The sequence below is a fragment of the Branchiostoma belcheri genome, unplaced genomic scaffold (assembly GCF_001625305.1).
Source record: "Branchiostoma belcheri isolate BF01 breed outbred unplaced genomic scaffold, Haploidv18h27 scaffold87, whole genome shotgun sequence".
Lineage (NCBI taxonomy): Eukaryota > Metazoa > Chordata > Leptocardii > Amphioxiformes > Branchiostomatidae > Branchiostoma > Branchiostoma belcheri.
The window spans coordinates 590,639-614,078 of NW_017804542.1; the positions used below are offsets into that span (position 1 = coordinate 590,639).

Below are 23,440 nucleotides of genomic sequence, written 5' to 3' on the forward strand. Positions count from 1 at the left end.
CACAGTTAAGTTACTTTTACATTTATCAATATGAATAAATAGAACTTCTTGTGCTCCCCCAATTATACAATCGACTAGTCCCAAAACCCGGAAGTGAATAGCTTTGTTGACATTTTCTGAACCGGCAAAATCGGATCAGTGTGTGTGAATGTGTGTGGGATGTGCGCGGTCTTAATTTTAGCTCTCTGACGTATTGTCTGCACCAGTACTCGGCCAAAGACAGTCCCTTCAAGCTATGAAGTTCTGTGAAACAACGCTATCTGAAACAGCAACCATGGAGTGAAGGTATTTGTTGGACTTTTCTTTCAACTCTAGATCGTTACACGAAACGATATGGTTTCTGTCTAGACATTTTCCTTTGTTTCGGTGGTATATTATGTACACACAATGACCTATTACTTAGTCGCATAGGGGCACCTAACGAAACTAGTCTCCACCAGCTCCTTTGCAGGTAAATAAATCGTAGAAATCGGCCTAAAAAGGGCATTAATTAGCCAGAGAATACTAGCCGGTCAGAGATTTCTCTAGCCAATAATTTACAGCATCCCCTTTTCAGCCTGCAAAAGGAGTATGGTGGAGACTATAACGAAACACAGAACCGTTGTCTTGTGTGTGTATAAAATCATCAACTTACATGAACAGAACAGAATGTTACGTGGACGTGGAATGTTAGGTTGTGTTTTGCAATTATTTTGTTGTACTTAAACTTGTAGTCGAAAATCTGTAGAATGTGCGAATCGCCATTGTTCAACAAACAGTCCTTCCGGTTTCTGTCTGCCAAAATAACCATGACTCACCTTCTGTGTTAACCTCCTCCCTGCTGCCTAACCCCATAAACAATACAAATTCGGTGCCAAACGGCTGTCTTAGTAGGCTGAGGGTTAAAGTGGGGGATTTCTATGACGTAAAGCCACACATGTATATCTGATGACAAATTATGTTAAACAGAAACTGCGTAAGCACTGTGATTTTTTTAAAATTTAATTCATTGTATGTTAGCCATTGATAAAATCATAAATTTATAGATTGCTAGATTTTGTTAAAAGTTTGGACTGCCTTCGGAGGGAGCCCTTGGTAAACAGAATTCTTTGGACACTTTTTTTTATTAATCATGCTTCTAGAAAACACAAACCTTTAAGGTATAATAACTCATTATATTATAGTGACCCATTATACCTTCATGGTAAAACAAATAAAATTGTGCCTCCATTTTGGTGTATAGAATGTTGGATCAAGGTCAAAATCAGTTGCAACGTTTCTCCAAATCGAATCAGCATCCATATTGGAATTTGGGCAAGTTTTCAGCAAAAACAATTATCTCTGTTTTATGTATGACATGGTGACAGCTGTTGGCCAGGGTGAAAAACAATTACCAGTACTGAAAATACTGAAACTTTTGCAGTGGTTTTATTTTTATACTAGCAGTTTTTACGGTTAGCTCTCTACTGTAAACTGACAAGTGAATATGTGTTACCATTTCTTAAGCACTAGAATTGTTTCAAATGTAAAACACCACAAAATTCTTACCACGAAATACGAACACAGTAAAAATAGATGCATTTACAGTATTTTGAGAGACAGACTACCCTTGAGTGGTGGTAGAAAGTCTATCAAGTTCCATGGTCAAGTTCAACTCTAATCTGCAATAGAGTGCCCATTTGGCAGGCAGGATCATTACCACAAATGGACCTTGTAATGGTTTAGTGGGTGAATTCCAGTGATTCAATCACCCCCATAGCTGAGTCTCCACCAGACTATAAACAACTATTTGCAGGTTCAAAACAGTGAAATTTAAACAAATACTCTGAAATAGGGAGACTAATTGGCCAGGGGAGTTTGGCCTCCGTAGAATTCATTGACCATGCAGTAGTAGTTTCAGCAAACTGTCGTATGTAATTAGTAACAAAAACAATGTAATATGTAAACTATGTATATATACCTAATAGCCAACTGCCAGCCAAAGTAGGGCATACAGAGACTATAGTGATTTGTGGTGTGATGTAATGCATGGGTGTGGCACAATACTGCAAGTCAAATAATTACAATCTGTCAGTCTGTGTAAAATCTACACAGTAGATCTGCCCATGTGCCATGATACAATCTACAACACAGTACAAAGGAAAATATGATACTTTTGGGTTACAAGATCAATACTAAATACTTCTGGCCTGTGTATGTTAACCAAATCAGTTATGTCTTAGACTTTTGTAGCATTTTTCAACATATTCTAACACTCATGGTATTTATATTCTGATCAGTACTTCCAGGGTGACCTTGAGCTGTAATTAGTTTGTTGTTAACTTTATAAAACCCACACTTTGGTGGCTCTGTATTTGTGCAACTTTAAGTGGAATGCCACTAATAAACAGCACAGCATTCCTATTCAAGGTGCCCCTTGTGTGTTTGTGGTCTGTGAATATTGTGACAAGAGAAGGGGATGTTTACATTGCCTGACTGAGTCAGGGCTGAGAATCTTTAGTCTGGAGTATTTGTCTAGTCTCTGTCTCGTTGGAGGTGGAACACAAGCCAATACATGTACAACATTTTATCACCAAGTTTCTCAATTTTCCATTTGTTCATCCACTTGCCTTCTTTACGACTACCTCAGCGAGAGCAGAAATTATCGATGTGTATGTTTATGTTTACATTGCCTTCATCTGAGTCAGTGCTGAAAAGTCTATGGTCTGGATCTGAAGTAGTGGGTCTAGACAGTCTTAATGTCACACTCCTTTCCTTTGCTGGAGGTGGAACACAAGCCAATGCAACATTCTGTTGAGCCTCCACCAGGCCTTTCTACAGGAATACGGATCGTAGAATTCAGCAAAAAAGAAAGTAAAATTGGCCAAGGGAGTCCGGCCGCGGGGAGGTAGTTTCTTTCCCTCCGAAGGTGCCCAGTCAAACCTACAAGGTGGCCAAACTCCCCTGGCAAATTTTCTCCTTTACGTAGCCTGCGTAGTTAGTCTGGTAGAGACTACATTCTATCAGACTGTGTTTTGTAGACTGTGAATTTTCCATTTGTTCAACCACTTGCCTTTTTACGACTACGACTACTGAAAAATCAATAGGTCAGATCAGTCACCCTGTGCCTGTGAAAGTTGCCTTCTGTTGTTGGCAAGAATCTAACATGAATGTTATACAGGACAGTTTTAGGGAAGGGTTTGATACATGTTGTACTCTCTCAGAAAGGATGATAGATTCAGAAGATGTCTTCATATATAAATAAGAACCACCTGAAAACCAAATTGTGTACATGTGTGCCTTCTCTGCCTGCTTGTTGCCATGGCAACACATGTACAATCTGTCAGTCATTGTCAGAGTCATGCTGGATTATAAGGTATGTTTACAGGTTATTTGGCATATAAAAGTTTAGACAAGGGCTTTGAGGAGGACTGTAGGATCTCACTATATTCACTGCCTGGAACTGTTTGTACCAAGATACAGACTAAATTCTCCTTAGAGTTTTTATGTCAACTTGACAGTTTTGTATCTGTATCTATATAACTGCCCTTCGGCATAACACACCAGCCTTGCAGGCACGCGGCACGGCGGCAGCTGGCTATATCACACCAAACGACGTGTTAAACCTAATCTTTGCACTTTCAGCTCAGCTTTAGTTTTGTTTCTTAAAGTTATAATCCAATTACAGAAGTAACAAGTTGAATAAGTGTCAGCCCAGTCTGATACAGTCCAGTCTAACCCCGTTGTTTTCCCGAAGAGTTCAGGCTGATGCCTTAGTGCACTCATTTTTATCATGAGGTAGAAATTTAAAACAACTCCATGGTTTTATAGACAATACTATTTCCCTTAGGTGCGATGGCAAGATGGCGATCAACCCGAGGTCCGTTCGCTCCATCGGGATCTCGCTGATCGTGTTCGGCGCGCTGAGCGTGATCTTTGGCCTGACCTCCGACCTCAGCTTCCCCGACGCCTACCTGCACCAGGCCTCCGGGCCTATCTGGAGTGGCGTGTTTGTGAGTAGGGAACAGTTGGAAGTCCCATTATGATAGTTTTTTGAGGCAGTAGGGGCAGTGGGTTGTTGATCCGATGTATAAGGCAGTGGAAGGTGGAGTCCATCCCTCTCCTTCCCTGCCTTTTACTTCCCCAACCGAAGTCAGGTTCCAATTTTACACATGGGTGGAGTGAAGAAAATCATGGAAGTTGTGTAAAATGCCTTTCCCAAGAACACAAGCCAAGAATGCCAGGAATCAAACCCATGACCTCTCAATCCCATGTCAGCTAGCTCGCCTAGCCACTTAGCCATTTGAAGCCACTAATGAACAGTATTTATTTCATTTGGAGGAGTTATTTTTCATGTACATATACAATGTTACAGTTACTTGATCTTTTAACATACATGTAATTATTAAAAGACAGACTTTCATAGGATACAAATGTTCAACATTTTGTGTCATTATTACCTCATTTAGTACCCTTGGTTAACTTCTGTATCCCAATTGTATCTTGTTCTTCCAGGCTTTGATTACGGGTATCCTGGCTGCCTCCATACACTATGAGAAGGGGAACCGATGCATTGTGAGTTTCAAACTCTCTTGCAATAAAAAAGCAACTTCATGAATCAAGTGTAAACATTTTTAAATGTCGTAAAATTTGTATTAAATGTTTGCAATCCTGAAGCTTATTACAATACATTGTAGTGTTTCCCTGCACTTTTACTGTCACTTTGATTACACTTGTTTTGTAAATGTTTTGCCATCTACTTTGTCACTGCAATTATGCAGTACATGTATTAATATTCATTGTTGCTTTAGTGCTGTATTTTAAGGTGTGTGCAGCACAGTATCATTCAGCAGGATTTGCTGCATTGTGTTCTACTATGTATTGATAACATTGGTATTGCAATGTGAAGAAAATCTTTTATTTCCCTCCCAGATTGTAGCCCTGTCCTGCAGACCATCGCCTCCTGGGTCTTAAAGGAGTCTAAATCCCTCCTGCTGTAAAATTGCAACATGACGTAAACCCATACTAGTTACCATGGTGATAGACATCTGGCTCAGGTCATTGACCTTATTCCTTTCCCTCCCAGATGGTAGCCTCCTGGGTCTAAAAGGAGTCTAAATCCCTCCTGCTATAAAATTGCAACACTAGTTACCATGGTGACAGACATCTGGCTCAGGTCATTGACCTTATTCCTTTCCCTCCCAGATGGTAGCCCTGACAACACTGGGTACTCTCTTCGTCCTGCTATAAAATTGCAACATGATGTAACCCAACACTAGTTACCATGCTGACAGACATCTGGCTCAGGTCATTGACCTTTAGTTATTTGTTTACCTCCCAGATGGTTGCCTTGACAACGCTCGGTACCCTCTCCGTCCTGCTGACGATCGCCTCCTGGGTCATGTCCTCAATCGGCCTCAACGGACGGGACACGTGTCCAGTCAGCAGCTGCCTGGCCGTGAAGGCTCTGCATGGGGTTTCCCTGGTGCTGTCAGCCGTGGAGACTGTGCTGTCCTTCGTGTGTGTGATACTGGGCTGTGTGGGCATATGGTCTCCTCAGGTAAGTTGTACTAAGGTTTATTACACCAACAAAGTGGTGTTGTAGGAAAGTCTTCAGACATGTAGGGTTGCACCAGCAGAATGATGTTGTAGCTATATATTTAGGAAAGTCATGGGCATCCCTGGTGCTGTCTGTGTGGGCATGGTTTCCCCAGGTAAGGTTTGTTACAATTGTTATACTTAGTAATACATTGAAGATTACTCCAGTAGAGTGATGTTGTAGAGACATGTGTCCGGTCAGCAGCTGCCTCGCCGTGAAGGCTCTGCATGGGGTTTCCCTGGTGCTGTCAGCTGTGGAGACTGTGCTGTCCTTCGTGTGTGTGATACTGGGCTGTGTGGGCATATGGTCTCCACAGGTAAGGTTTGTTACACCAGCAATGTGAATTCGAGGGGATTCATTCCTCAGCTAACCGACATCTTGCACACGCAGTCGTCCCTCAGTAAGACATCTGGAGCTGCATAGTTCCTGTTTAGAACCTTTATTCAGCCTGTCACTGTTTCTTACTTCAGCAGAGAGGTGGAGTAGTTAGGAAAGTCATTGTCAAGTTTCCACCAGGGCAAGCCATGTAGACTTGCCCTGGTGGAAACTGTGGTGTCATTTGTGTGTGATACTGTATGAGCATATGGTCTCTTCAAATAATTTTTTGTAGCGTTAGGTTAAACATTCCTTTCAATGACAGTGATGAAATTGTCAGCAGTTGTTGTGAACATTATATACCTCTGAGTGGTGTGTAATCTCTGATTTCTTGTTCATCCTGTTTAGCACTGCTCTGATTCTGTTCTCAACTTGAACAGAATCAGCAGTGCTACTAGCATTCTTAGACTTAAGTAATATACCTACTATTGGTTTCTCCCCAGGACCACTCGGCCCCCCCACCCTACCCCCAGCAGCAGTTCTCCACCCCCACTCAGCAGCCTGTGGTCATCGTGCAGGCTTCACCTGGTCAGTATGGCAGTTCTACTTATGGTGTGTGTGTGTGTTTGTTTGCTTGCTTGTGTGTTAGCTGGTGCCCCCAGCAGCAGTTCTCCACCCCCCCTCAGCAGCCTGTGGTCATTGTACAGGCCTCTCCTGGTTAGTATCACATGTAATGTTACATGTTTACCTCTGTTTCTGCCCAGGGCACGGGGCATGTTTTTAGAAGGTTAAATGTATTTTTTAAGGAGTTGATATATTCTAAACAAATGAAAAAGATTATACATTCCTCACTTACTCAATCCATCACTCTTTTTCAACTTCAGAAAATTGAAATATAACAGAACAGCACTATAAGTCAATAAATTATTTATGAGTAACTGGAAAAATGGTTGGACATTAGAATTACTACCATCTTCTATCTTTCATCAGGGACTGAAAAAGCAGAATGTACAGTTGCTTGCTTTATGTTGTAAATTCTGTTATGTTATACACTTGTAATGTTCTACCTGGATGTTAAACTTGATCAACATAATCTTGATGACTCCCCTCCGCAGGTGTACCTGTCTCCTCACCTCCGCCAGGTGCTTCCCCAGGTGTTCAGTACGTGTACGTCCCCGTCTCATCACCTGCCGGCCAGTCCCTGCACCCTAGCCCTCATGCACAGGTGAGTACCACATCTGTCTACCACATCTGTCTCCTCTGTATACCTGAGGTATACATACATGTAGTATACATATACTCTTCAGCATAACACAGCTTTGCAGGTACATGGTCTGTATCACAGTATCTGTCTCCACTGTGTAGCCAGTATAACCACCCTTCAGCATAACACACCAGCCCTCACGCACAGGTGAGTATCACAGCATCTGTCTTCTCTGTATACCTGAGGTATAAACACCCTCACACACAGGTGAGTACCACATCTGTCTTCTCTGTATACCTGAGGTATAAACACCCTTCAGCGTAACACACCAGCTTCGCAGGCACACAGTCTGTATTACACTCCTATGTATACCTGAGGTATAAACACCCTTCAGCGTAACACACCAGCTTCGCAGGCACACAGTCTGTATTACACTCCTATGTATACCTGAGGTATAACTGCCCTTCAGTGTAACACACCAGCCCTCACACACAGGTTTGTACCACAGTATCTATCTCCTCTGTATACCTGAGGTATAACCACTCTTCAGCATAACACAACAGCTTCACAAGCACGCGCGCAGCGACAGCTAGCTATACTGAACAACTTGTTACACCTATCCTTTGGACAACTAACTCTAAACATTGTTTGATTTAATTTGATCTGTTTAAATTGTAACAACACATGTGGAACAAAGGCAGCTGTTGCTGGTGTTGTGTCCCACGCATAGAACAAATACAGGACATACAATTCTCATTTTCACTTGAGTTAAGTGAGGAAAGTCATGTTTGAGGATATCTAAATGACAATGCCCCTACTGTACTTGGTGACAGCGAGTTCCACTCTAGTGATAGTTCTAGGAAGAAATGTTTTTGAACACCTCAATCCTTGGTTGATAACTCTGGTGTTTGAAGGCATGTTGACCATTTCTTGTTCTTTTCTGAGCTGTTTTGTCATTTTGTACATCATGCTACATTTGTAGGTCGTGCTACCCCAGGGTTCCTCACCACAACAAGCCATCTACATGGGTCAGAGGTCATCGCCAGGTCAGGGGGCAGGGCCATCACCAGGTCAGGGGTCAGCATCTCAGGGTCAGAGGTCGGGTCAGGGGACAACAGGGAGAAGAAGAGGAAAGCCAGCACCCCCGCCGCCTTACGAGGCTACCGAGGGGGAATCCAGGCAACCACCTATCAACCCTGAGTTCTCAGGAAGGGTATGATAGGGTTTCCTGACAACAAAAAACTATTGCAAGTTCTATGGATACGTCTGGCAATAAGGAAGCTTTTAAGTATAATAATGCAGCATTTGCTGTGAGAAGAGCCATGACAAATCAGGGTCCTAAAATGCAGTAATTTAAACGTTTACAAAAAAAAATATAGACCTCATTTGTCCACAGTGACTGCAAAATCTTTTAGACCTTTTATCAGCACAATATACATGACCACTGCTGTATGAGGAGGAAAATTTTATCTGACATGTATCAAGATGATTTATATAATGCAAGGCATTATTATTGTTGCAGTAATGAAGACTGACTGATCAAAGAATTCTTCTAGATAGCAGATGCCTAATGTTAAAGATTTTAGAGCAATGATACAATGCAATGAACTTTAATATATGATCAAGAGATGCTGCTGTTTTAGATTTGTAGACTTACAAGCTACTTATTTAAGAAGAAAAGGCAGTTTTTATCAGTAAATGTACCTAAAGGCAACTTTTCTCTGTGATGTATGACAAACAGTTTTGGCGAGCTAACTTTGTATACTCCACCTCTACTATGGAGGATGAATGATGATGATGAAGGCAACACAGATATGCTGTAGTTTCTGTGTCACGTGCCTTGAGAAATGTAGTTAAAACTTTTAGTGGTGTTGTACTTAACTGATCGGCATAGTTTTAACAAACTCGACAATTTTAGAGCTGTACATATTTTGCATTTCATGGGTCTGTAAACATTCAATCATAGGCTTTTTGTATATTTCATAAGTCAATCGATCATTTTACTCACAATCATTGTATCAAATGTAGTAACTGTTGTTGTTTTACCAATCGAGCTTCATGACCAAAGCAATTGTTTAGCAAAGTCATAAGATCTGGATTTCAACTGACATGAACTCAGAAGGTTTAGACTTTTCTTGCTGAACAGTTTTGTATCTGTATCATATGTTTCATATATCTGTTGTCACTGAATTACCTTTAAACCACAAGGATTGTTGCAGGATGTATTTGTTTGGTAAGCACATTTACATGTAGGTAGTGTAGTCTGCACAAAGATGATAGTATTTATTATAATACCTAGGCAGTTTTAGTAAGTATGAGTAATGTAGATTTCCAATTAAACACATGAATTCAGAAAATCTCTTAAAATAGGAAAATTTTGAATTCTAGGATTTTTGTTTACCAAAGACATACATGTAATTTCTTTTATGTTGCAAATATCCAAAGAAGGCAATATACTTGTGGAATTTAACAATTACACAATAACATCATCCAAAGAGCAATGTCCTGTCTTTATAAAGACAAAATATCACTGCTTTCGTTGGCAGAAGTGGTACCAAGCAACCAATGGGGAAAGTTTATCTAATGATAAGATGTAGAGGTTGAGTGTTTAGGTAGAATGGTAGTGCTTGGAATGGCTGAAACTTGTTAATTTTTAATACATGGAGGATTTTGAATAAATAGGAGAAACAACAAGTTTAGTCTGTGATTATTCTTTTAAAGATATTGTTTGCAGGTAATCAGCTATTGAAAAAGGGTGTGTTGATATCCTTGGTACTGAAGTGCCATTAAAAACTGCAGAATCATTCCCTTCTATTATTTTTCTTTTGCAAAAATCATGTCCTGGACACGTTTGATACATCATCAATATATTTCATTCATCATCAGAAATATAATATTTCATTCTAAAGGTTTAAATATTTTTGTATAGTTTTTCAAGGCACATAATAGACACTTTCTTATACATTTCACGATTACCAGAAAGCTGGATTGCACTTTGTATTCACCACGAATATTTTTTAAAGAACTTGTTATGCTATCCTTTCTTGTTTCAGAACTACAGTTTACATACATTGACAGATTCTGACGCATTTTACGAGTTCCAAAAACTTGTAGGATCACCCTTCATAAAGACCCAGAATGCATATAACAACAAGGGAACCTATCAGAGACATATTGGCGATGACAACAGCTGCTCCACTGTCCTTAGTCGGAGTACGGTCATCAGATTTCACGTCGATGGGTTCACACTGGAAGGTGTCCTTACTGTACAGGTGGTCATGGGTCGTGCATTCACAGTGGCGAGAGTCTTTGTTGTAGTCAGATCCGTCCGGACACCCCAGGAACTCAAACGCGATGTGGTTTCCTGGGGGGGAGAGAGAGGTTGGTTTTCTTTTATTCAAAATGAACACACAATGTCCTAAATGTAGTTACTGTAACAGGTTGGCTGCAACTGTGGCATAAATCCTTTGTCGTACACAGATTCATCTGGACACCCCAGGAACTCAAATGCGATGTGGTTTCCTTGGAGAAAGGGTTAGGTGGTTTTCTCTTAGTATAGTTGTAACGAATGAAAGACCTTTATCACTGCATGGTCTACACGTAAATGCAGTATTAATACTGTTGCAACAAAGTCTACAGATAACTTTGTTTTCTTCAAATTTTCTAAAAATGAAACAGTTTATCAAACAACAAAATAATAAGCACAAAAGATGCGAGGAAAGGAATGTTTCAAACACATTTTATCGTCCAGCCCCCTCCCACCCAACAGACTTAGATACGGACTATTCTGTGAAGTGTTGGACAAGTGTTCTGTACTTGTATGATATGTATGCATGCATGCTATATACAGTGTATGTACATGTATGTAATGTATGTTCTGCAGGGTCCCACTTTAAAGCATTGCTATGAGAGGGCCACCCTGTGTGAATGAAACAGAAACAAACAAACAAACAAGCCTGTGTTACCTTGTGGCAGCTGTGCACTGCTGATGATGTCCCGCTTGACCACATGACTGTTCAGGATAACGTCAGTAACATCTGTCACCTCTCTCCTCTTCCTACCCGGCCTCTCGATCAGTCGGTACACCTGCACAGGTGAGAATAATGTGTAACATGATACATCAGGCAGGTGAGAATGTGTAACATGATACATCAGGTAAGGCAAAATCCTTTCTTTTTGCTCATCTCTGGTTGAAAAGCCCTTGGGCCACACAACTTTGCACAATCACTACTGTAACAGCAGAAGGCTAGTCCATTGGTAGTGGTGTGCATTTAAGTGTTAACTCCAATACCCAAAAGCTCAGTACTAACTAAGCAGAGAAAGCAGTATAGGTCATTCTTTAAAGTCTTTGGTATGATTTCCATGAGTATCAAACTCATTATCTACAAAATGCAAGGTGAACACTCTATCCACTTGGCTACTGCACCAACTTTACTATTAGCATGTCAACAGAAATTAAAGACTGTGCGAAACAAAGATTTTTCACAGTTTTCATCAGTTTTCATTTTGGTCAACATTGCATCAGAATTTTGCCCCTTGCAGACTTAATGTCTTTTCTGACATTTCATACATGTAACTATGGGTAGGATGTTATCCTACAGCCATAATCAAGACGTTCTGCCAAAGTGCTTAACACACAATACATCACAGGTTTTGCACAAGCACATATTCTGCCAACATGCTGTATCGGACATCTAGGACACTATTGCACAGTTAAGAACAGGTACTGTTGGATATAGGGTTTCTTTTTACACAACCAATATTGCCGAGAAGCCGAACTCCAGTCAGAAGCTCTGAGGAAGGTGTCTGATAGACACCAAAACGTATTACATACATGTAAGAGACAATATTGGTTGTGTAAAACAAAAGCCCTATATCAGATTAGTATATACTCAAACAACCTGATGGAACTATTTTCAGGAGACTTACTGTTGTGATGGTGTAAGAGTTCCTCTCGGATGACAGTGCCGTGTTGGTAAACTCCATGTAGTACACGTGGTGGGTGGTGTTGTACCCGTGGGTGTTGAGGCTCTGTTGGGGGTTAGCAGGATCCCACTCGGCATCCTGGTGAAGCACACACCAACACAGATTTTGGGTGAATTAATTTATGATTCGTGGAAACGGCCAACAATACTGACAAAACATGTGTTCTACCAAGAACATGATTGATGTAAAAAAAGTGAAGACTGAAGGATTTCCAACTGCAGTTGACAGCATTTTGTGGAGTGAGTGGCCTGCAATGCTGCTTGTGCATCAAGAGGTTGGGAGTTTGAATCCCAGCTGTTGTGACTCACCCTTTCCTTTTACTAAGGAAAGGGTTGCAGACTTGCAGTCCAAAGGACGAGACATTATTACTTCTTTCACTGCCCCTTGACTAAGTGTTGTGCAGCTAAAATTTGTATCAGAAATTGCAGCTAAAATCTCCTTTTTTATGAGAAATTGTACAAACTGGTAAACTTGAAGCACAATCATTTAAAGGATAATCAGGAGAATAATGTAATCACCTCTTCTTCCACCTCTTCACTAGAGGTGAGTTCACCAGACTTCTTCACCTATGAATGAATGACTATTTTCAATGATAAAATCATCCAACAGATAATCGGGCCATTGCAGCTATAAATTTGCTGAATCGAGGCATGATTTACATTTAAAAGATAATGTTACCTATAAATAGTTACCACAGATACATTCAGAAGAGCAGACGAGTAGCCCAATTTATTCTAGTGTTGCAAGAAAGGTTTAGTTTTTATTTCATAACAGGCACGGTCCTGGATAAAACAGTATAAGGTACAGTTTAAGACTTGACTCACATGGATGTCGCTGATGTTGAGATGTTGAGTAACGCCACCCGTGTCTACGTACTGGTACTTAAAGTCATCCTCCAGGTGGGCGATGTAGCGGTTGTCCTTAGTAACCGCCAGACAACCCTGTATACAGATAACAAGAAGGCAATCAGAGATGGCAGACTTCACCCCCTCTCAACGATAATGTACACAAACATATATTGCTTTGCTTCCTATGGTGGAGCAAATGGAAACTGCAGTGCAGAAACAGACACACAGACACACATGACAAGAACATTACTTCAATTTCTTAGATTTAAAACTCAGAATAGACATTCAGCAAAGAATGTGACTGTCACAATGAATGGCTGAATAAATGAAGGAATGAATGGATGGATGGATGAATGGATATCTTGTGTGGCATATATGTAAGGAATGAACAAGGAAACATTCTATTACATCTATCTCTCAGATACATGTACCTTCAGTGAAAAAGTGTATCATACAGTGTTACAAAGTCTTACTGTATGTGGTGCACCGAGTTGAGAACGTTGAAACATAAAAAGATCCACATCCTATGACTGTGTACTCACTGTAGGATGGCTGGTCTGGTCTCCAATGCAGACCATGAACAGTTTCAGGTCCAGGGTGAAGTAGTCCCACAGAAACTCCGGATAGAACCTGCCAGAGCAACAACAACGTCTTGTATACAAAGGTGAACTTATTGTTTTTCTAGAACTACCATGGAGTAGAACTCGTTGCCTCAATGCTTACACTGCAAATTTTAGGTGTAACAGGCAGTTAAGTGTAATCTAAACGCCATCCTGAATGGGACATCTGGCAGGCGGATACATCTCTCTCCGTGCATACAGTTCTACCACCCCCATGATCAAGGCCGTTCTACCGAAATGACAACCGCCACCATCTACCGATCATACAAACACACGTTACCCGCTAGAAAGTCTGCACAGGAGGCTACACTCCACCAAGACCTTCAACTATCAGGACGAGCCTGTATGGGCTTGACAGAGCGTCCCTGCGTGGCCCAGATCATCGGGAGAGGTGGCGGAAGTGCAATGGCGATGCGTGGGCTGGCGATGTCCTTGGTGCTGAAATGGGGGATCCCCCAAACACTAATCTGGGGCGAGGCTGCGTTGATGAAAAGTACGTGCGGCGGGCGTATCCACTCCATTAAAGTCTCGGTAGGGGAGCTGCTGAGAAGCGCAGTGTCGGTGCGTGCGCGGGCGATGTCCTTGGTGCTGAAATGGGGGATCCCCTAAAACATTGCTATTCTGGGGCAAGGCGTATGTGCCAGGCGTTCCCGTTGTCGTAACTAGAACCGTGCCTGTCTAGTTCTATGCCTGAATGGATTAGGGTTAAGATCAGGCACGGTTCTGGGTAGTTTCCGCGTATCCAAGAACGTAGATTTGCCCCAGGCACGGTTCTGGACACGCGCGGACTGTTTATTTAAGAACGCCGATTTGCCACAAACACCGTAATGGATATGTGCGTTGACTTCCAAGAACAGTGACTAAGCATGGCTCTGGAGAAAAGCACACATAACACTGCATCGAACGCTACCTTTGTCTTTGCGACAGATTCTAAAAAAATACTGTCGTAGGATATTTCAAGGTTTGCAACCAAGCATTTCTGTACTTACTTGACTTCCATGCGGATGTCCTCTAGGTGGTTGACCCCCCTGCGGCCGGCCGCGAACCCTCCGCGCAGGTCCAGGTTATCCGCGCCCGACAGCTTAGACACGACCAGCCAGGGGTTGTCCCGGTCCTCGTCGGACAGGTCCACAACCGTCTGCCGACAAAGAAAACAAACCTGATCTTAAACAAGCTTAGACACAACCAGCCACGGGTTGTCCCGGTTCTCGTCAGACAGGTCCACAACCGTCTGGGAAGAAAGTACAAATCATCGTGAAACCAAGCCCGACAGTTCACAACCGTCTGCCGACAAAAGTAGACATAAACTAACAGGTCTACAACCGTCTGCCAACAAAGTACAAATAATCGTGAGACCAAGCCCGACAACCTTAGACACAACCAGCCATGGGTTGTCCCGGTCCTCGTCAGACAGGTCCACAACCGTCTGCCGACAAAGTACAGATAAACGGACAGATCCACAACCGTCTCACAACCGTCTGCCAACAACGTAAACATGATCTCAACTTCTAAAACTACGCAAGAAAGCAAATATCGTGATCCGAACTCAGTTTAGCAAAAAGTTCAGCTACAGTAACAGTTACTCCTCCACTAGTTGTGTCAGAGAAGACAGATGCTACGCACAGTATTTACAGCTTGTTTTGTATACGGTGAAAATTCCCCTAGCTTCACAATAGTCTACAGGCTTAACGTCCCTTTGCCATAGGATTCGAACACGCGACCTCTTGGTCAAGATTCATTGTAACTAACCACTTGAATACAAACGCTACTGAATAGGATATGTAAATACTAAAATGTACGAAAATTTAGCCACTGATATGATCAGAAATGTCTGTTCATTCCTTACCTGAATAGTGATGTTCATGGATATGACAGAAGGGTTGATGTTGTCCACGATGGTGCAGTTTGCAGAAGACTCGTCAGCAGTCGTGTCGTTACACCGCTCCGTCACGAACCGGAACGTGAACACTCCTGGTAACAACAACAACAATATCTACACGTTACACCGCTCCGTCACGAACCGGAACGTGAACACTCCTGGGGACAACAAAGATATTTAGATTCCCGAACAAGAGATGTGCATTCTACATCGAGCCGATGTCGATGTCCTCTTTTCTTTCACAACTATAGAATTAGATCTATGGACAAATTCATCGGTGGTATACTAAGAGGGAACAGGGACTTCAACATGAGGATAAGAGGAAAGCTATCATAATGGTGGATGGAAACCTCTAGGGACGGATCCATTGCAGTTGGACCCGGAAGGGAAGGTAAGCAGACGAGGAGGAGTATTTACACCGGATGAAACTATGTATAACTTGCGGAAACCAAGTGAGTAAAAGTAAATGTTTTACAGCAGGGAAAAAAGAGCGGTACTCACCTGAGGCGTCTACGGGGAGACCGTCGTCCACGTTCCGCGGTGTGATCTTCAGAACAACAATGAACGTCCAGGTCTGGGTACACAGGCTGGTCGGAAACAAACAGGCGGTAGAGTACTAGGCTTTATTGCATGGAAAGTCTGTTCATCAGTGGAACCCACATCAAGACACAAATACCAGAAAATCTTATCGCTCTAAAAGGTTGGTTGACTATGGCAGGATAACAAACAAAAGATTGCGATACACTGGTGATCTTCAAACAGATTTTAGAGTGGTAAACCGTTTTTTCTAACATGTAACGTTATGTTTCGTCATGGCAAGAGTTGCTGGGAGATCTGAGAAAGTCATCTGGCAACCAGCCTTTTATAGAGATAGGGTACGTTACAAACTTTCTGCATTACGTATGATTCACATGCTCACCGAGTCATGTATGCTTTCTAGTGGTAGGACATAACGTGAAGTTACAGAAGCGGTGGACTGCTTATTCACTGACGAAGACTGGAGTTGCATAATCGTATGTCCAATATCTTGTGTTGGGAACTACAATTCAAACTCGTTTCATAAGGTAGCAAGTCTTACTTGATGGCCCCGTTGGTGATGACACAAGGCGGCGTGGTGGTGGGGTAGGACGTGACGGTGTCCAGGTCGTGCAGACTGACGTAGTCCGCCGTGTAGTTTAGGGAAGTGCCCGAGTGGATGTAGTGGTTCCGTTCTCCGGAAGGGGACTGTGTGGACGTCGTGAACTGTGGAAAAAACAGTAACGTATAGTAACGTAATTTTGGACAGAACAGTAACGTATAGTAACGTAATTTGTATTATACAGAGTTTACGTGGCTGGTAATGTAATAAGTGGTAACCACGCCGTGTAGTTGAGGGACGTGGCCGAGTGGATGTAGTGGTTTCTCTCTCCGGATGGGGACTGTGTGGACGTCGTGAACTGGCGAAGAAACAGGAATGAAGAGTAACGTAACGCAACGTAAGTATTATACAGAGTTGACGTGGCTGGTTATAACTAGTGACCACGCCGTGTAGTTGAGGGACGTGGCCGAGTGGATGTAGTGGTTTCTCTCTCCGGCAGGAGACTGTGTGGGACGTGGTGAACTGTGGAAGAAACAGGAATGTAACGTAACTTAACATAACGTAACGTAATTATTATACAGATTTTATATGGCTGATTATGTAATAAGTGGTAACCACGCCGTGTAGTTCAGGGAAGTGCCCGAGTGGATGTAGTGGTTCCTCTCTCCGGATGGGGACTGTGTGGACGTCGTGAACTGTGGAAAAAACAGGAATGTAACGTAAGTATTATACAGGGTTTACGTGACTGGTAATAACTGGTAACCTGTAGAAGAAAGAGGAATGTAACGTAACGTAACGTGGATGTCGTGAACCGAGAGGGAACAATAACGACATCGGAGATTTCAAACATCTTTGAAGTATTTAGCAGTTTTATGAAGTTATTGGCACAGACAAAGAAATGGTCTGATTGGTAGGGCAGTATCCGCGCCCACCGTTTGACAGGCGAAACAAAATACCTGACAGTGTAAGAGAAGAAAGCCCGATAAAAGTGTCGTCAAGGTTGTCAAAATATGCTTAAGCTAAACTCTGTTTCGAGAGAACCAAACTGGACCGAGGACAAAAAAACACTGCATCTAATGTCTAAGGTAGGTATAACGAGTCGAATCTGAACGCATGTAAATGCGATCATCACCTGTTTTCTCTCCCCCTCCATTGACATTGTAGCATATGGAAAATCCAACAAACAAACACCTGTATCTCGACCGTAGCGAGGTCCGTGGCCGGCGTGCCGTCCGGTTCGTAACCAGGGGAGATGATGACGTAATTCAGCAGCGGCTTGACCAGCGCCGAGCTGCTGACCACCACGTTCACCAGGGCGATCCGCGAGATCCGGTAGATCAGCTCCGCGTGGGACTGGACGTACGAGTGGCCCTGTGGAGGTAAATGGTAATTCACTTTATGTTCACGGTAGCCAAATTTCACGGTCTGAGAAAAATGAACATGTTCACAGAACTATATGTTCACGGTGGTGACAGGTGCAGGAAAAAGAAAGTCCAGGAATTATTTGTTTACTGTAATGATAAGTTCACGGTACAGAAGTGACAGTGAAAACAGTGAACATAACAGTACAGTGAAAAAATCAGGAATTACAGTATGTTAATTCTGTGGGGCTGGAAGTGGACGGTGCTGGAAGGTAGAGGCCATCCATCTCTTGCCCCACCGTCACCGGATCTAGCGGAGACTGGTCATAGGCCCACTTTACACACACCATTTCTAAGTCGACTCGGCGAAGTCAACTTGAAAAATTTCTGTTTAAACACAGGGCCACAAAGTGACTTGGCACTCCCGCTGTGCCACCCTCCCCTCAAGTCAACTCGGTGGCTCGGTCTTGCCTGACTACTACGCAGAGACGCTCAAGTCGACTTCGCCCGTTTACACACGCGAAGCTAGCGGGCTCGGCACCCCGCTGACCGACTTAAGTCTGGTTTGGATACGACTCAAGTCATCTTGACTAGAATGCGACTTGAGTTGAATTATTTCCCTTTACACAGCGAAATTTTCGCTCAAGTCGACTAGCTCAAGTCGTCTTAAGTTCTAGTTGACTTGAAAAAGATATGTGTAAAGCAGGCCATAGAAGTGGAACTCCAGGGGACAGAACACCGAATGGAAAGTTCGAATGAACGTTCGAATGAGTATTCGAGTGCAAATTCGAATGCAAGTTCGAATGAACGTTCGCATGAATATTCTAATGTAAGAGATTGCCACAGAGCCTTTATGAGACCTTAGGGGCACTGTGTCTAGGGCACGCTATTGGAAGGTGGCGCCCATTCCTCTCCTTCCACGAAGTTAAGTTCCCCCAGCTATTAAAGTCAGGTATCGATTTTTCACGGTGTCTTGTCAGGATTTTAAACGTCTTTCATGAATGATGTCTCCAGAAAAGACGACAGTTAACTGACCTTACGGGAAACAGATATAACAGTTTTTTTTTTTTTGCAAATTCAACAAGGACAATACAAGACAAGGTGGTGAGGTACTCTAGCTATAGCTAACTTTAGCCTCACTACCAAACATAGAATACAATTACAATACATAACAAAAAACAGAGAACAGCAAATGGTTGGGATGGGTCGTTTAATAGTACAAAGAAATGTTTAGTAGGCTATATAATAAATCAATCGAGTACAAACCGTTTGGTATCAACAATATAAGTTTGAGTGGTTAGCAAGATATTACAGTTTGTATCATAGTATAAATCAGGTAATCCTCTAAGTAAATGATAGTAAAAGATAACAGTTAAGAGGTAACAGATAATTGCAGACCTTGGTGAGGTCTGCTACTTCGATGGGTCGGATGTTGGTGAAGTAGACGGTTGAGCGGAACTCCACCGTTTCCGTCTGGTTGGTGTAGCGCCACACCGTGCCGCCGCTCGTGTCAGTACAGTTAAACAGGCGGTAGGACGATCCTAAAGAACAACAAGCAATGCAATGGGTCGTATATTAAAGCAAAACTTAAAGCATACGTAAAGGCTCCTTTCTTTACTCGTGTGTACCTTAAAGCCGCTCGTGTCAGTACAGTTAAACAGGCGGTAGGACGAACCTGCAGAGCAACAAGGCAATAAGAAATGACAGACGTCACAACTTCGCAGATGACTTTTAAAGACTAGTTGCCAACCTGTTACCTAGCTGACTAACTGCCTAGAATAGGCAGAGCACACGGTAGGACGAACCTACAAAACAAGGCAATCAGAGATGGAAGATCTCACCCCTAACCCATAAGCTATCATACATTCAAGATCTACCCACGACTTTGCTCCCGATAACTTCACAACCAAGGTCGGTGCTGGATTGGGACTAGTTTTGGATCCGTCCTATTTTAGCTCCAGTTTGCTCCTATTATGTCTTTTATGATCGCATCTAAGCAGACTCTCTTGACTTTGATAGTTAAAGATTATCAGACGACTTGTAAAGACTAGTAGGCCTGGCCTACCAACTCAGGATCATTGCTCAAGACTTACCCCCAATCATAGCCTAGAGATGGTCGGGGTTTTAGCCACGTTGCTTTTGCATTATCCTTTAGCCATGTTGCGTTTCACAGATTAAAAACAGCAGCAGCACTAGGGATGTGTAGTTGTTGTGACGTGAACGAACTCTCCCTGTACCTTGGAACAGCATCCTGTTGGTAGTGCGCTCCACCCGCTCGCCCCTGTTGTCCGTGATGTTGTAGGGAGGACTCTTGAAGTAGTAGTTGTACAGCAGCTTGGGTGGCACGCCGCCTTCTTCACTGCCGTTGGTCGGTCTGAAATGGGCACACACATGTTTAAGGAATTGCGTTTGCTTGTTTGTTTCGCATGCACAACCAGTAAACCGCCTTTAGGTGTAACACTGGCATGTGCCGCTGGGAAGGGACATTTCGATCTAACATTTCAAACAGTAATTTTCCTAGGTCTCGCACAAAAAAGGAAGCTTTGTAGCTTTGCGAAAACAATAGAAGAGCTATCTAGATCGATCTACCCTCCAGAAAACAAACCAGTAGTTCCACTGCAATACAATAAAAAGCCCCTAGGAGATAAAAAATGTAATCATTTTGAGGTTTCTTTAAGACCTAACCATACAACCCAAATCATGAAGATCCTTCCACGACCTCTCGAATTATGATATTCGCACGCGCAAACACACACAGACACACGCGCGCACACGTAGGAGCATAAACTTCTAGACGAAGGTAACAAGAAGGTAATAAATTATTTACACGAAGCTTCCTGCGTCCGTGAAGGGAAATGGATAACCGTATGTGGGGCTGAACAGGTCCAGTCGCCAGAATGAGCTGGCACACGGCGAGGTGTACTGTCGCTCCATCTCTCCCGTGTTCTTGTTAAACAACGTGCCGTTAGGGCTGAACTCGTAAGGCTGGAAATCCACCAACCAGAACTCGTACACATCCACCGTGTCCTGTATGACAAACAAACAAACAAACAAACAAACAAATATCAAATATGGCAAACAAACAAGCAAACATCAACCGTGCCCCGCATGACAGAGGTACGCATGCATCAGCTTTGGAATGACAAACCAAGAAACACTTGGAGAAATACCCCGACGATCGGCTATTTTCTTCTTCAAAGCAATGACTAATGAACAGTCCCCCATTTTCGTTATAGATAGTAAAAACGTGAAGAGATCGTGTTAGCTGTCTTTAAAGACCTGTTAAAGAAATAATTCACAAATGAACTGTACTTTATTGTCAATTGTCCAATACACCCAGTTATGTCATTCTTTGCTCGGAATATTCTACTTCATCTTCTTTAATTAATGCCCGCGATCAAGATAATGACAATTCTGGCATACTCATTGTCACCCGAGTGAAGTGAGGAAAGTCATGTCAAGTGGCCTTCCCGAGGGCACAAGATCGGTGGCATGGCAGGATTCGAACCCGGGACCTCTTTGTCCTGAGCCGAATATTTGACTGCATCAGTGACATACCTCGACCACGACTTCCAGTTCCACCACGTCGTTAGTGACGGTGAAGGTCTGCACGTACGCCTGGCCCATCACCTCGAACCTGTCGTCGTCCACCACGTCCGTCACCCGGTCACCGAAGCGACCCAGGGCGCTCCTCGGGGCCAGGGCGAGCAGCGCGCCGAGCAGCAGTGCTAGGGCGTGCGGTACGGGAGCCATGAGGTACGGGCTGAAGCGTGCTGACGGGACGCAGCAATGTGAGGAAGTGCAGACAACCTTTTACCACAGGTGGCTCAGGGGATGCATTCTGGGGGAGTCGAGGCTCTCAAGTGGTGTTTGAAGTGTCTTGATTTGAGTGATTTTGTCAAACAAATTATTATTTTTTTCGTCTTACATCGTATTTTTGACACATACAAATTTCAGACTCAAATTGGTTGGATGAAGCTTGGCCAAAAATTTTCTGTGAGAAGAAAATGATTCAAAAGATGCGATTCGGAATCCCCGAAAACCATCTAATGTCCTCGGATTGAGAACCCATTCAGCTGTCTCTGGTACATTACCATGTTAAAACGGTTGAGGAGAATTAGATTAATCTCCAAGCAGATGTTGGAATGGCTACGGACAGCATCAAACTGGCCACCGTAGATTCACTTGCTATAAAAAGATTACTGTAACAACGCTTAAGAGGTCAAAAATAAGTTGGCGCCTAAACCTCTACTTCGAGAGTATTGGACCAGATCGACGACAAAACAACGACATTCTGCAAACTATAAATGTGCGCTTTTATTCTCAAATTCCAGCCCTCATTAAGTTTGATAAGCATTAATACACTCATCACATAGATCTGCACACTATAATCTTATGACATGACGTTCTATGATCTTATAACATGACGTTGTATGTCCATTGTGCCAATAATGAGCATATATTCAAGTCTATCTTTCATGACAGTACAGATACTAAAGATGACCAAAACCTGGAATGAAAATCTTTAAAAAAACTTTACAGCAGCATAAAAGGAAGGTCCAAACCCTTTCATGATACATTTCTATCATGGATTTTTTTTTTAAATTTGCCTTTTGATATAAACCCTAACCATTGGCATTGTTTATATATAACAACCTACCTGATGAGCATACCACTACAGAATAGCATACTGTATCTGACATGCAATGATAACTGCTGTATCATTTCTACTATGGCAATAAGTTGCTGTGGTTGTACTTTGTTTCAGCGATAAAATATTCTTTGATGTTTTCTCCGCTCATGGTCTCAAGGTATAAAAAGAACATACAGCTCAGAAGTGACGACACTGCTACTACGTAGGTGAAAGCATGTGTCTCACGATTGTCTGATACGAATTAGCGTCCATCACAAGATAAAGAAAATCCCACACCTCCGTACAGAACAGTACGTCTGCAGCATTGTGACTTTTTCAACCTCCTTAGTATTGCTTACAAGATCAACGCTTCGAAAACATACCAATATACCCGTAATTTAGCATAGCTATGTCTAACTATGATCCCAGTATATTTACATTAATGTATTCCAGTCAAATAGCCTGACAACCGGTACCAAAAGGACTAATGGATTATAAAACACATTTAGATAGCTGTTAAATCTTGCAGTTAAACAGTTTTCAGTTTTCATCACACTTTTAGCATGTCTTAACATGTCTCGTAGAATCTCTTCTTGTTCAGATTGAAAAAAAAATCACTGCAACGAAAACTTTAAGTTAAAATAACAACAGCTTGTACGGACGGTCCAAAACCCTCTCCCGATATTTCCATCCCAAAACTAGCGTATAAAGCCGTTATGATAAATTCACTTTATAGATCGTCGTTCATCATTTGTAAGAAACTAGCGTATAAATCCGTTATAATAAGCCCAACTTGTAGTTTATGCCCTAGTTTCTTCAGACTCTGAACGCCTTGGGGACTTTCTCGGGCAGCAGGTGGTAGACATAGTAAATGATTTTCTTTGTGTAACCAACTACGGATTCGTAACGATCCTGGTGTTCAAGCCTATTTTAGCAGCAGTATCTTTCGTAAAGATTCA

At 42.5% G+C, this 23,440-nt stretch overlaps 2 protein-coding genes across 2 annotated transcripts; one reads left to right on the forward strand and one right to left on the reverse strand.

Annotated features, from left to right (window-relative positions):
* Positions 1–104: 104 nt before the first annotated feature.
* LOC109487228 lies at positions 105–8,822 on the forward strand. The gene is made up of 7 exons (XM_019791214.1): positions 105–285; positions 3,809–3,971; positions 4,474–4,533; positions 5,300–5,518; positions 6,376–6,460; positions 6,988–7,097; positions 8,059–8,822. The coding sequence occupies exons 2-7, from the start codon at positions 3,822–3,824 to the stop codon at positions 8,293–8,295; spliced, it is 861 nt and encodes a 286-aa protein (XP_019646773.1). The 5' UTR covers positions 105–285; positions 3,809–3,821; the 3' UTR covers positions 8,296–8,822.
* A 1,071-nt stretch (positions 8,823–9,893) lies between these two features.
* On the reverse strand, positions 9,894–21,645 carry LOC109487290. The gene is made up of 15 exons (XM_019791276.1): positions 21,407–21,645; positions 20,676–20,875; positions 20,086–20,222; positions 19,247–19,389; positions 17,679–17,858; positions 16,488–16,651; positions 15,911–15,996; positions 15,377–15,501; positions 14,520–14,668; positions 13,453–13,540; positions 12,887–13,003; positions 12,581–12,628; positions 12,006–12,140; positions 11,042–11,162; positions 9,894–10,440 (listed from the first exon to the last, which is right to left on the reverse strand). The coding sequence occupies exons 1-15, from the start codon at positions 21,599–21,601 to the stop codon at positions 10,193–10,195; spliced, it is 2,136 nt and encodes a 711-aa protein (XP_019646835.1). The 5' UTR covers positions 21,602–21,645; the 3' UTR covers positions 9,894–10,192.
* Between the last annotated feature and the right edge of the window lie 1,795 nt (positions 21,646–23,440).